Source organism: Papio anubis, chromosome 10 (genome assembly GCF_008728515.1).
Source record: "Papio anubis isolate 15944 chromosome 10, Panubis1.0, whole genome shotgun sequence".
Taxonomy (NCBI): domain Eukaryota; kingdom Metazoa; phylum Chordata; class Mammalia; order Primates; family Cercopithecidae; genus Papio; species Papio anubis.
The window spans coordinates 24,460,333-24,476,109 of record NC_044985.1 but is presented as its reverse complement, the minus strand read 5'-3'; the positions used below and the strand labels follow the sequence as shown (position 1 = coordinate 24,476,109).

The following is a 15,777-nucleotide window of genomic DNA, read 5'->3' as shown; positions in this document are numbered from 1 at the left end:
AATAGCTAAGAGAAACATTTCATGCAAATATTTTTTTTTAATGTTATGTGACAGAAGAGAAGAAAAAGTTATAAGGTGATGACTGGAGATAAAAATTTGAGGAGACAAATATTACGATGTAATTGAACATTTATTGAGTGGTGTTTAATGAAACCCTCCTTCACCACCTCTCAATTGAATCTCCCATAAACATTTAAATAATGTTAAAATTTAAATAATATACAATAATGTTTTGCCTAAACTGCTATCTTTATACTTAGTAAATTGCATCATAATTACCTTTATATCTATTTCCCCAACGATACTGTAAATTCCTTAAATATTCTATACTTACCTTATTGGGTTTGACCAGTTAGAATATAGAAAACAGGCTCTACATATTCTTAGTCAGTTTTGTATCTCCAGAACCTACTCATTATAGGTACTGAGTGTGTCTTATGTTTGTTGAATTCCTTAATATTCAAAAATAATTTTAAAATTAAGTTTGGAGCAATCCAACAAGGCTAAGCGGATGAAGGTGGTTATGAAGGTGGTTATCTGACCTTCAAGCTTATTTTTTACCTATAAATTTACTTTAAAAAAAGTTATTTAAAATGTATTTGTGGCCTCTCTCCCCCACCCACAGATTTATCAAAGCTAGCTAGATGAAAGAACATGCTCCAAATCTTTAACCATAACCAAGTCATGTTGGGCTTTTGTAATTGCCCAACAGGTTCTTCTTGCCCACTGCACAGATAGAGCTGATTCACTGAGACAGTAGTATTGCAGTAGAGAAAGAGTTTACTAATTGCAGGATTATTCAAGTAGTCAGACGGGAGTTATTATTACTCAAACAGTCTCCCTGGAAATGTGGAGGCTAAGGTGTGTTGAAGATAGTTTGGCAGTCAGGGGTCTAGGGAATGGGGAACGATGATTGTTGGGTCAGGGATGAAATCCTAGGGGGTTGAAGCTGTCTTTTTACACTGAGTTAGTTTCTGGGTGAGATTGCAAGACCAGTTGTTTCTTGGTATGGGTTACCAGTCCAGGTGACATGAGCTGGTCCATCAGAATGCAAGGTTTGAAAAATACCTCAAATAACAATCTTAGGTTTTGCAGTAGCAATGATATCTCTAAGAGTATTTGGGGAGGTTACAAATCTTATGGCCTCTGCTACGTAACTCCTGAGCCCCAAGCAAGGAAGGAGTCAGTTTCAGGAAGGGGCTGTTATCTTCATTTTAAGGTTAAACTACAAACTACATTCTTCCCATAGAAAGCTTGGCCTATGCCCAGGAAGGAACAATGGCAGTTTGGAGGTTACAAGCAAGATGGAGTCAGCGAGGTCAGATTTCTCTCACTGTCATAAATTTTGCAAAGGCAGTTTTATTTTCCATGTACAGCTTTAAGCTCTTTGCTTGGATTTTCCTTGAAGCCACAACCCTAGGAAGTCAACAAGCTTAAATAGGAAGTCAATGTTATATCGGAGATTCAATTGAGAGTGGTGAAGGAGGGTTTCATTAAACACCACTCAATAAATGCTCAATTACATCGTAATATTTGTCTCCTCAAATTTTTATCTCCAGTCATCACCTTATAACTTTTTCTTCTCTTCTGCCACATAACATTAAAAAAAACAACTTTATTTTCCTGAACGACTCAGCTCCAGTTCTCTGCTCTTATTCTCAACAGATAAAAATATTTGTTTAGAATAGATATTCAATCTATTTTTCCTCGAATATTCTTTTTAGGAAATCTCTTCAACTCTTCCTTTAAGTGACTTGATTATTCAACCATAATAAACAGCTTTCCTTTGAGGGGTGAATAGTACTACTAGGAAGAAAAAAATTTACTCTGTAAAGTTAGTAAACAATCTTAAATCTCTGAAATCATATTCTAAAGACGGAATTAAAGAGAAGGATATAGCTTTAGGATATAGAAGGATATAGAATTAAGAATAAAAATTTGGGTAGATTTTGATCAATAATATGCCATTACAATAGGGGTAAGGTGCAGCATAAACTAAAGTCAACTTTGATTTGTACAGAGGTGACTGAGTGATTTAAAAGGGGAATGAGGAAGTAGCGGCCTGAGCGAGAGAGCTCTCTGAAGTCTGGAAAGTAAAGAAATATGAATAATTTGGCAGGGTAAATGCAGTTAGGCCAGCTGTGTCTACTAGGTTTCAATAATCTAAGTTAGAATACTATTCTCCCACAGAGACTGGGAGACAGATGTCTTATCTTTTCTGATGATTGTGTTTCTAATGGATGGCTTTCAGGTCTTTAAGAAAGGCATTCCTGAGTTGTAGGAGATACATACACATCTCAAGGGGACAGAGGAAAAATTCATAATTGTAAACCCTTTTGAATAAATACTATAAAAAACATGATCAGCGGACTCTTATCAAGTATTGGCTAGAAAAAAATTAAATTATTTTGTCATCCTTGACTTTTCTGGGGCAGGCACATTCAAAGAGACCAGGGTCATCATATGGATGTGGCTTTGAGGCGTTAGAAATTATGTTAGTGTTTAAGTCTTTTAATGTGGGCAGAGAAGGGTGGATGAAGTCCTTTCTGCTGAGAGTCTGAACTTTTTAAAGGTCAAGGCTGAGGCCTAGTTGAGAAGTAGGCTCCAGGGAAACTGGCTAGAGTTGGGTCAAGGAGATAACCATTGTCAGGGGTCATCATGAAGATTCTCAGAGTTGGAGTCACAATCCTACATTCACTAAAAGCTTTGGAGTGCACTCACCATGGGAAGGAGGAGGAGATAAATAAATATATATAATATATATATATATATATATAAAATATATGTATGTATATGTACAATAATATAAATATAAAATGTCACTTTGTATACAATTATATATAACATAATTATAGAAATATAATTGTAATATAATTATATATCATATATAATTGTATATATTTATATAATGCCAGGGATATAGTGCAACATCCCTACAATGTTCTTAGACCCTTTTAATGTGCCTGCCTGAGAAAACTCAAGGATGACAAAATAATTTACTGTTTTTTTTAGCCAATACCTGACAATAGCCTGCTGACTATATATGGAAAGAGACAGAGAGAAAGAGAGAAGCAAGAACATATATAATCATGAAAAGTAAGAAAAGATAATTATGGGAAGAGAAGGGAAAAAAAAAAAATAAAGAGATACCTTGCAGGGTGGCAAATAAATCCCCAAGTCAAGACCAACGTGTGTCAGAAAGGGCAAAACATCAAGCAAAAGTTGTGCTAGATGAACTTAGTCCGTGATTCTGCTCCTTCCTCCACGAATCTTCCACTTCCTAAAAAACTATACTAAGCAAATTGAAGAATGCTCCAATATCAAGAGAATTATGATGTATAGAAAGGCATAAGAGTTGACACTAATAGTAAGGACAGTATTAAAATTGGTGACTTTGTCGTCTGTTGTTTGGTAGGCCAGCCATCATAGTCTGAGCATGGTAATTAATTGTGTGACTGAAGACAGATCAAGTGCTCAATCACTGAGTTGCAAACAAAGATTAAATTCCACCATAATGAAAATGCTGACAAATAAAAAGATAGGAGATGGAAGAGTATGCAAACCAAGCTTAAACACAGAGGAGGCGTTGGTGACGTGTGACTTGTTGAGTAAAGAAATTCACAGCAGTTGATACACACTGAGGATAAATAAGTACAAGTTCTGATAAATCAAATTTACGTCTTTAAGAATGATGGGGATGAAGATGAAGGAAGGAAACAGGGAGATTTTAAAATTTGTTCAGAGGTAAATGTAGAAATTAATGCTAGTAAGAAATACAAATCAAATATAAATTTAAGAAACTCAGTGATTACCGTTAGAGAGTAAGACACTTTAGTTAGAATGCCTGTGTGACTGAAGTAAAAGTGGTGATACAAACATATTTTAAAAACACACTTTCTTGAATTATTACACCTCATAAAATATTTGCCAGCTAATTTTGCACTTGATTAATGTCAATGAAAAAATGAGTTTTTCTTTAAGTATAGGCTAGGGTTCTTCTTTTTGCATGTCTCTCTTTACAGGGCTGGGCACATAGGAGGTACTTAATAAACAATCATCTTTATTGCTTGTAAATTAGAATCTTTTCAGGGAATTTGAGTTTTTATTTTGTCTTAAACATCAACTAAGAGTGTTTACATTTATACCCTTTCCACTCCATGTAAACATTTTAAGGTCAATTTTATTTATACTACATTTCAATAAGAAATCATTTATAAAGTGAGCATTTATTTTTCCTATTGATAATTTTAGTTGGTAGGCCAAATGGTTTTTCCATACATTTTGGGATTTTACTATTGTGTACACATGTAACATACAGTATTTTCATGTAACAGGTAATTTATTATATAAAATTTATTATATGTATGTAATTTGGACTATATCAAATGATTTTTAAAAGATGAGAGAATAAATAAGCTTTATTTAAATAAAAGTCTTAACACCTTTTCATATTGAGGTCAATGTCAAAGCACACTGCTTATTTACTAGAAATTAAATGTTTCTATTCATCAATGTTTCTTTGAATTTTCTGTATTTATTCCTTTTCTTTGCAAAACTTGATGATAAACAGCCAAACTCTTTCTATGATCCTCACCATCTGGAATAGCCTTTTTCTGTTTTCTTACTTCATTAACTGATATCTTTAAAAAAAAAACAAAAAACACTTTTAGTCTTTTATTTAGTTTCTTCCCTCTGTTTCTCTATCCTTCTCTCTTTCACATTATATCATCAAAATTTGATATTTTCTAACATTTTAATTTTCAAGTAGTCCCACCACTTCTCCACCTAAAAGATCAGAAAATATTCACATTGTCATCCTACAAGTTATACTAAAATTGAAAGACACCGTAAGTGGTTCAAATTACTGAGCTTATTACAAGGTATAAGGAACAAATAAACTGGAGCCCAACTTCTTATAATAAAAACAGAATTATATTTATCAATCTAGATTGTAGTCTTACAGTTCATAAACTCACTCACATAATTCCTATCATTTCTAGTATTCTATGTGTAGAAAAATAGGGATGATAATTTATCCAACAGAGCTTCAACATTGTTAAGCGTAATTGGCTATAGCTTTGTGCAGAGCAATGTAATAATAATAATAACAACAATGCTGACATATAGCGAACCCTTATTTGGTGCTAGGCACTGTTCTAAATACTACACAAATGTTAGTTCACATGATAATCACAAATGTCTTATGAATGTGGTACCACTACTATCTCCGTATTTCAGACAAGGGAACAAAAATACAAAAAGTCTAGGCCAGGGGCGGTGGCTCATGCCTGTAATCCCAGCACGTTGGAAGGCCAAGAAGGGTGGATCACGAGGTCAGGAGATCGAGACCATCCTAGCCAACACGGTGAAACCATGTCTCTATCAAAAATTCAAAAATTAGCCGGCCGTGGTGGCGGGCACCTGTAGTCTCAGCTACTCGGGAGGCTGAGGCGGGAGAATGGAGGGAGGTGGAGCTTGCAGTGAGCTGAGATCGCGCCACTGCACTCCAGCCTGGGAGACAGAGCGAGACTCCGTCTCAAAAACAAATAATAAATAAATAAATAATAAAAATAAATAAAAAAATATACAGAAAGTCTAAATGAATTTGTTCTGGATCATATTGCTAGTAAAGTGATAGTGCAGGGATTCAAAGTCATTATCTGAATCCGGAGTTTGTGCTCTCATTCTTCTATATACCTCTCTGATACATTAGGTCTTGGGCATTTAAGAATTAAAGCATAAATATGCAGACCATGCATTCAATGGATTCAGAAATACATATTGGTTTATTCCACAAGTAATTCTGGTTGCTTGCTCTGTATCTGGAACTTTGCTCAGTTTGAAGGGAACAACTAAGAAAAGACAGTCATGTTTCCTGCCCTCGTTCCAGTAGGGTGAGACAGACAAAAACAACACAACCAAAACAGAAAATTTTCATACATTGCGAAGGATATAAAAAAGGAACAGAAGAAATGAAGTAGGTGAAGAGGATAGACAAAGGAATGTCAGACCCGGGGAAGAAAAAGAATATTACATGTGTCAAGAAAAGAAAACCTTGTGTTTTTATAGATGGAAGCCCTGAAAATAACACTCTATGGCCAGAGCATAATAAAAAGGGAAGGACAGTAACCCGAGATAAGGTTGAAGAAGCAGGCAGGGAGTAAACCAAATTTTATTCTAAATGTGATGGGACATCATTGAAGGATTTTAAGCAGGGCAGAGATGTGATAAACGCTTTATTATTACCTAGAGTTGCTGGATGGAGAATGAATTGACAAGAAAGACATTTGGGAAGGCTAGATAGGGACAGAAGCTTAGGCAAGAGGTGACGGCAGTGATCAGAGCGGAAACGGAAAACAAAATGGAAATACTCAACATATGTTTTTGTCATAAAATTAAAAGCATTTACTGATGATTATATGCGAAAAGCAAGAAAAAGAGAAGATTGAAACATGATTGCTTAGGCTTCCAGTTTGAGTAACTGGATAAATACTACTAGAATTCACAGATCATTAGGATAACTAATTTATACAGATAATTAAGATTGGGGTGAAGCGCTTTTTCTATTTGCATATTTTATACGGAGATACTGAGATGCCCAAAGATATATTAATTCATGGTTGGATATACGTATGGAATTTAGATTAGAAATATGGACTAGAAATGAAAGCATGTAAATGATATTTAATGCCATGGGGATAGAAGTTTCACATAAGAGAGAGCGGCGAAAAGGAAGAGAGGAGGACCCTAAATGAAACCTTAAATAATACTTAATTTAGAGGTTGGGTTCCAATTCACAGCTTTCAGCTGAAGACTTATCTCACTTTCTCACTAAGGAAAGGATGGATTCCAAGTAATTTTCTAATTATATTTTTTCCAGGAGTGTCTGTACACATAAGGTCTTATAGCCTCTCCTTGGATGGCAAATTACAGCCTATCTGAGGGTTTCAGGCACCTCGGAGTTCATGCTCTGCTCTAGCAGAGGGTCAATGTTAGTTTAATCTTCAGAAAGTCGGTACTTATCTCTGGTGACTACAGAAGGACTGACACAATGATATCACATATATATTCATTATTTTCATGGCTTGTATTACTTTCCTTCCAGTAGTAGTGACATGAAATAGAGGCAATTGTTGAGACGTGTTTAAGTCTGTATAATTTTCAACTGAGTCTGAAGTCCTGGCTGAAACTTTGATGTTGAATATTTTTAAACCCAGAAAAAGAAATCCACACTGGGTCAAACAAACAAACAAACAAATCACTGACACTTTAAAGCTTCAAGCTATTTTAAGCTGCTTCAATACTCTTTCAGGACAAATTGTTTTGTTGTTGTTGTTGTTTTGGGAAAACCAAATAAATAGACCTATTTTGCTATGCAGTCTAAAGCAAAGACTCTCTTATGACATGGAAATATTTGAGATGCTCTGGTTCAGGAAATTAAAACTGCTTGAGGGATGACAATAAAAGCTTGTCTGTTAAAAATAGAGTTGCATTTCTGCAAACATGTTTGATTTGGGAAAGTCATGTGTTTTACTAAGTGCGATAATAAGGACAAAAGAAAGTAGGATAATATTTTTCCCCATTTAAGTCCTTTGATAGCGTTGGATCTCTTCTTGTTAGAGGGGTAAGAACCTAAAGTTAACAGAACCACATTCATGAAAAGTAGCATTATTACAATGCTTTGGCTACAAGAAGATCTAAATTCAGGTGATCAAGAGTTGCATAGTTTTTTGTGTGTGCTTGTTCACTGGAACCAGCAGGATTAGCTGCTACTTGGACTGGCATCCTCTTTCCATTGTATATTCTCACTGATTATTTTTGTACATTATACAACTATTGATTTTAATTTACTTATTTATTGCCTGCCAGCTTACCCAACTTAGTAGATAATCAACTTTAGTAGATTATCTGTTTTTCCATGCTTTCATAAGCACAAAATAATGACAATTTTTATTTATAGTTTAATTGCTTCTTGTTTTAATTTTCAGACTACAATGTAGATTTTTAATTTATTTAATTTTTAGTAAATTAGAATGGTGAAAAAATATTATTTTAGATAATTTTATTTTGATAATATGTTTGTTGATGTGGGGGGAAAAATAAAAATGACTCTGAACTTTTAAATCAGATTAGTGGTAGTCTAATTCACAGTAAGCAGTCCACATTAAAATCTATTGCATCCCATTCATCGATTGAATGGTTAGGAAAAGGAAAATAATCCAGTTAATCATTTGTGAAGCATTCTAATAAGGTAGTCTCAAGGGAAATTGCCAGATATTTAAATTTTCTATAATATATCTACGAGATAACGAAACCATATCTACTTGTCTACGTACTTTAAAATAATTTTCTATAATTGTGTCCTGTATGTATACAGATACATATATATACATCTATGTGTGTGTGTGTATGTGTGTGTGTATATATATATAGGGAGGGGGTTGAGTTTAGTGTATATATGTGCTTCAGTTTTTTTATTGTTGAATAATTCCAAGCGTGGATGTACCACATTTTATTCATCCACTTATCAGCTGATTGACATTTGGGCTGTTTCTTCTTTTGACTATTACAAATAAAGCTGCTATGAACATTTGTTGAACATTTGTGTATGTGTGGAGGTACGTTTTCATTTCTCTTGGATGCATATTTACCAGTAGAAATGCTAGGTCACCTGGTAACTCTATGTTTAACGTTTTGTAAAACTGACAGACTGCTTTACAGAGAGGCTGTTCCATTTTACATTTCCACCATCAATATATATTGGTTCAAATTTTTCCACATCTTTGTGAAAACTTCTTATTGTTGTAGTCATCACAATGAATATCAAGTGTGATTATGATTTGCAGTACTTTGATGTCTAATAGTGTTGAGCATTTTTTATGTGTTCATCAGTCATTTGTGTATCTTCTTTGGAGAATATTTATTCAAATTATTTGCTCATTATTGAATTGGATTAGTTGTTGTTTTATTGTTGAGTATATAAAGCATTCATTATTTATTCAAGATACAAGTTCATTATCACATAAGTGATTTGCAAATATTGTCTCCCATTCTGTCAGTTGGCTTTTTGTCTTCTGAAGTATAAAAGTTTTTCATTTTGATGAGACCTAACATCTGTTTTTTTTTTTTCTCATTTATATTTTTTGTGTCATGTTTATGAAAGCTTTGCTTAACCCAAAGTTAGGAAGATTTCCTCCTGTTTTTTATCAAGAGTTTCATCATCTATCATCTACATTTAGGTTTAAAGTACATTTTTAGTTATATACGTATGTGTGTGTGTGTGTGTGTGTGCGTGCACGCGCTATGAAGAAGGAATCAAATATCATTCTTTTGCATGTGGCTATACAATTGTTGGGAGCACTATATATTTGAGATAATTTATTTTTCTCATTGGACTTTTCCGGTACATGTAGCTATGTCTATTCTTATAATAAAATCAAACTCTCTTGATTACTGTAAACATACCAAGGTTGAAATCAGGAAGTGTGAGCCCACTAACTTTGTTTTACTTTATTCAAGATTCTTTTGGCTGTTCTGGGTCCCCTGTTTTTCCATATGCATTTTAAGGTCAGGTTGTCAATTTCTGGAAACAAACCAGCTGGGATTTCTATACATTAAATCTGTAGATCTATTTAGATAGTGTTGCCGTCTTCATAATATTAGGCCTTCCATTCCATGAACATTGTTATCTTTCCATTTGTTTAAATCCTTAGTTTCTTTCAATGATGCACTGTAGCTTGGGTGTATATGTTTTAACATTTAAAATTATTTCTCTAAACTTCCAAGTATTCTATATTTTAAAATTCTATTAGAAATTAAATTGTTTTCTTAATTTCATTTTTGGATTGTTAATTGCTCTTATATAGAATACAACTGATTTTTTTTGTATGTTGCTTTTGTAACCTGCAACCTGACTATACATTTCTATTAAATTATTTAAGTTTTTGTATATACCAGTACTTGCCATCTGCAAATAGTGATAGTGTTACTTCTTTCTTTCCAATCTGGATGCCATTTATTTCTCTCTCTCTCTCTCTCTCTCTTTCTCTCTCTCTCTTCTTCCCTCCCTCTCTCCCTGTCTCTCTCTCTCTCTCTGACTATCCCCCACCCCCAATTACCTTTGCTAGAATCTCCAGTTTTATTCAACATTAGTTGAATAAAGGGAAAAGTGTACATGCTTGCTTTAGTCCTCATCTTTGAGGGAAAACATTCATTTTCTCACCACTAAATATAATATGAGCTTTGGATTTTTGTATTCCTTTTATCAAGTTGAGGAAGTTCTATTGCTAGTTTGTTGAATATTTTTATGATGAAAGGTTATTGAATTTTGTCAAATAAACCTGTCATTCAACCATGTCAAATTATTGTCTTATTGCAATGATAGAGACTGTATACTAGAAAAACTATGGTGAATCTCACAAAAAGGGAAGAAAGAAAAAAGGAAGGAAGGGAGGGAAGGAGTAAAGAAAGGCAGGCAGGCAGGCAGAAAGGAAGGAGAGAGAAGCAAAGGAAAGAAAGGAAGGAAAGGAAAAAAGAGAAAGAAAGAAAAGAAAGAAAAGAAAGAAAGAAAGAAAGAAAGAAAGAAAGAAAGAAAGAAGAGAAAAGAAAGAGAAGAAAGAAAAGAAGGAAGGAAGGATGGGGAAAGAAAGAAAAAGGGAAAGAAAGAAAGAGAAAGAAAGAAAGAGAGATAAAAGAAATAATAAAAGGAAAGGAAAGAAAAAAGAAAAGAAAAGGAGGAAAAGAAACAGAATTTTTAGAATATTTTTTTAGAGAGTAGAATTTAGACACAATTTCAGTGAAGCAGTGTTTTGTTAGAGCAGAGTTATGTGTACTATTTGCAAAGAGTTCAACATCAGATCTGGATAGTGAGGTGGACCTAGGATCCTCTTTCCTTGGAAACTTCACAGTCAATATAGATGTGGAATATTTTGTGAAGAAATTTATTAATTTAGGTTCTTTACCTGGGCTGGAAATCAAGACTGCTTCTTTGTGTCAAAGTAACTTAGATCCTCCAAACAAGATTTGGATGCTTTCTACTAATGATATAATTTCAAACAGCAAACTGATACTCTGTGGCTTTGGAGAACAAGCCAGTACCTAAGAAAGTAGTACACAATCAACGAGGACTTCATTTTGATGCTTTATAGTTGTAGCATGTCTTTGAGATAAATATTATTTCCTGCTAACTTTGTGAATTAGTCTGTTCTCATGCTGCTGATAAAGACATACCCAAGACTGGGTAATTTATAAAGAAAAGGAAGTTCAATGGACTCACAGTTCCACATGACTGGGTAGGCCTCACAATCATGGTGGAAGGTGAAAGAACAGCAAAGGCACATCTTACATGGTGACAGGCAAGAGAGTGTGTGCAGTGGAACTGCTCTTTATAAAATCATTATATTTTGTGAGACTTATTCACTATCACAGGAACAGCATGGAAAAACCTGCCACTGTGATTCAATTATCCCCCACTGGGTCCCTCCTACAACACATGGGGATTGTGGGAGCTACAGTTCAAGATGAGATTTGGGTGAGGACCCATCCAAACCACTTCACAACTGAATTTATCTGTGAATTTATCTTGTTATCCTAGCCAGATGAATAACAGTGTTTAATGGATGTGGCTCCCTATGAATAATATCCTTCACTGCCTTTCCCATTTGGTAAGCTCTTATGCTGCCTTTAAGACAATGTTCAGACAAGAAGGGGCTATTGCTGTTCCTCAGTGGTGATGAGATGAAAGTATGTTCTCTATGAACTGAAGTCCTTTGGGTAGCTGTAAGAGGAGTGGTTTATTTCTCTGTCAAGCTATCAGAATCAATTTCCCCATCATGGCTATGGAAACTAGAATCCAGGAAATAGGGTACAACCACGGTTCTGAGTTGCCTGCCTGGCTTGTATTTTTTGATGTGCTGACCTCCCCTTCTTTCTTCTGCAAAAACATGTCGGGACGTGACTCATGCTTAGCCAAACCCAATTCCCTGCTCAAAAGTGGGTAAAAGGGAAGAAAACTCTTTTTTTTTTCTCTTGGCAAGTGCATGAGGTAAGGCGATGGAATTTTTACTGATTTTGCGTTACATTTCACACACATGTGTGTGTGTGTGTGTACATATATGTGTGTGTGTGTGTATGTATATTGCTGGGGTGAAAAGTATGGAGCTGCTGAAACAGCACTATTATAGATATCTTCTTAATTACGCCTATCCTGCATCTTCGTAGATGTAGGTGCTACATCCTTGAGTTCCGAGAATTTAGCTTTGTATTGATTTACTCTGCTCAATATTTCAGGTCTGGTTAGGTAGATAGGCATTTTATTTTATTTTCAAACTACATAATTGCCTTCCAGGATCAGTAATTCAAAGTCCTATTCTGGCTGTTCAACTGTTTTGAGAATCTCAATGTTCAAACACAGATGTGTGTGCACACGTACACATACACATGCCACATGTCCCCTCACTGTCGATAAATCATCACAAATTGAGAAATATGTCTTATCTCAACTAGAATATTTCAATAATTTTAACTGGCTTTTTGTTAATAAAATTTATTAATTTTTGTTGATTTGTTAACTTTTGTTAATTGTTAATAAAAATATATTTTTATAAGGATCTAAACATCTTTTTTAGAAAGAAGTGCATTACTAAAATATTTTAAAATGTAGCAACAGATAATTATTAACTGTAATTTCTGGTTATAATCTATTACAAAAATAAAGTAAAACAGATTATACCTGGATATTGAGATGTATTATGTTCTCTAGTAACTCTGGAATTATGTTAACCATAGAAAAGAAGCATCTGCCACATCTCAATGGTGATACCAAGTGTTTTCTTCCTGAGTTGACAAGAGAAAGTTACCAAGAGGAAGATATGTCATAGTTACTGGAAGAGAAGATGTAGAATGAGGATGGATTAATTATTCTCATTTGCTTACATTTTTTCAGAGCTATGCCGTTTCTCATTTTATTTGTGAATGATGAAAGGCGTGTAATACTACAGATACTACTAATAGAGTTAACTGCATTTCTGAAATGATTTGGAAATTTAAAAAACACACTGGCAAATGTGATTTATTACTGATTTAAACATTCTTAACCATGATCAACTTTTCATCCACTCACTCCAAATAGGAGCACTGTATGCATCACATAAAATTAGCTTAACTGATTTTACAGTGACTGTGTTTTATAATTTTTCTTCCACCATCTCTAGGCTACATTTTCGTACTAATCACCCCCATTAATACCTTGTAGACTGCTTTGTTGACTGTGTGAGGGGAGACTATCTATGGTATATTACTAGGTATACGATTCTCCTAGAGTCAAACAAGTTGAGACTGATGAATCATTCCTTTGGTTTCAGGTTGGTTTAGATTGAGGTTAAGTAATAAGCATTGTAAACCCATATCCAAATAGTGGTGCTACTAGGCACATAGACTTTTGGAATCAGATGAATGGGAGGGGAGTAAAAATTTTGTGTTAATATTATCAGCCCTGTGACTATACGTTTCAGCTTTCTTCTTGGGAAATGGAAAATTATGACATAAGCTTCACAGAATAGATTTATACATAAAATAAAACGATGTATGAAAAACAGTTTGCATCATTTCTAGCATGTGGTAACTAAAAATGATAGCCATTAATTGCATTATTATTGGATATTTCATGTTGTATGTAAAAAAGAAACAAATAACCAAAAAATGAAAAATATTGTTCAAAAGCTTTAATTATTGTCTTGCCCTCCCGCAAAATCCTATTGATCCCCCCAAACTAAGTATTAACTCATCTTAAACCTGGAAACAGCTCTTTTTAGATGCCTAATTTTATAGCAGCTGAATAATTCCTTTTAGAGATTCTTTGAGAGGAAAACAGGGGAAATGCTCTGTCTTAATAATGTTAATTTCTTGGTATGACTGCAAAAGGTGTATATATTCTTTGTTAAATTGAACATGCTCAGAATAATAATTCTGAGGAAAACAAATAACATGTAGGAAAAGTATAATAATTTGATTACACTTAAAGATGCACTCAAAGCATGTCTATGAAAAAATAAAACAGCTACTTTATGTACCCTAGAGATTGGGAATACAATTTTAAGAACTAATTACTTTTGTTTTTCACCTTGTCACTTTTATGTGTTAGGATCCGTGTATCACCATTTATCTTTGTCTGACATTTAAAGCATGCTTTAGCTGACAATTAATTTCTTTTTCTCTTGTTTTGTTTTTTATCTCATTAGTTGAATAGAAGCAAATAAATTGCCACATTAACCTATTAAAACATTATCTACCATTGTGTGATAGTTTCAAGTAAGGAGTTAAATTTTGGATTTCTCATACTGTTATAGTTTTCCATGTGTTTGCTTTTCCTGGACATCTCCAGATCTATAGTATCAAGGGAATACTCATGGTGATTATACCAAAGTGATATTGCTGACATAAGATTTTCAAAAGCATCTCTAAATTGTTACACGTTGGATACTTTTGAAAATTTATTAAGATACAGGAAAGATAGAGAGCCACCATTTTCCAAAATGAAAGACAATTATTTAATTTTATTTTATTTATGAGAATAAATATAATGACATTTTTGCAAAAATTGCTCCCTTTATATATGTATAATCAGCTATCAATTGTAGGTATCACAGTGACTACATTTTTATTTAGGAGATTTTGTGGAGGAGTGGTTGATGAAATAACAGCTATACATGTATATCTTAATGCTTTTTCTGTCCAGAAGTCATTTTTTTTAAAAATAAAAATGTATTTTTTTTCTTTTTCTTCCCCCACTAGATGTGGGTTCTGTGGAAGGACTTGCCTATCACAGAGCCTGGGATACACTGTACTGGACAAGCTCCACCACCTCATCCATCACCAGACACACTGTGGACCAGACTCGACCTGGAGCATTTGACAGGGAAGCTGTCATCACCATGTCAGAGGATGACCACCCACATGTGCTAGCCTTGGATGAATGTCAAAAGTAAGAAACAGTGTAGTTTTATTTCTTCATTGTAGTTATAAGTCAAAAGAATATCAGAGTTCTGTTAATTTTAAGAAGAATTAATTTTAAAATAAAGTTTTTCTTTGAAGTTTTATTTTCACAATTCATAAAACTTTTTTTTATGTAAGAGCATCATAAATATGAAAAATTAAAATCTGGACCCTTTAAATGCCAGGCTTCATCTCTCTGAGAAATCCAGTAAAAACAAATTTAAATAATTAAAGGCAAAATGGAAAGAGACAATACTATGCTGGAAAAGGCCTATGGAGAAGACATTAATGCATAGCTGATTGGAATCATAAATTTAAAAAAATTAACATACACGGAAGACTAAGAGGTTTTTTTTTTTTTTCATTTTAATCAAGTAATTATAGCATCTGGAGATCTCCCAAATTGAAATACAAAATAAAGCAAACTGCAACAATACAAAAATATTCGTGTGCAGCTGTCTTTTCATCACTAGGTACTTGATAATAGTCTAAGTGTTCTACAGCTGTTTGATGATATATTGTACAGACAGCTAAAATAATGTTTGTAAAAAAATCACGACAAAAGAAAATATTCTGGATATAAAATATACTCAGTGAATAAAAACAAAGAAAAAATTTGTGTTTTGGGGGATGTCTTAAAGCAGTTACCAACAACAAAAAACAAAAACAAACAAACAAACAAAAAAACACCTGAAGAACAAAGCACAGGTAAGGGACAAAGAATATCTATCAACTTTCACTCTCATATACAATATGGTAAAGTTGTTTGTTAACTATCAGAAAATG

At 33.8% G+C, this 15,777-nt stretch overlaps 1 protein-coding gene across 3 annotated transcripts in view; it reads left to right on the top strand.

Moving 5' to 3' along the window:
- LRP1B (LDL receptor related protein 1B) overlaps positions 1-15,777 on the top strand; it is a 1,950,491-nt gene that overhangs the window by 1,556,059 nt on the left and 378,655 nt on the right. For all 3 annotated transcript variants that reach the window (XM_031651763.1, XM_031651762.1, XM_031651761.1), the window contains one exon: positions 14,791-14,980. In XM_031651763.1, coding sequence (XP_031507623.1) covers positions 14,791-14,980 — 190 coding nt within the window. The remainder of the gene's footprint in view (positions 1-14,790; positions 14,981-15,777) is intronic.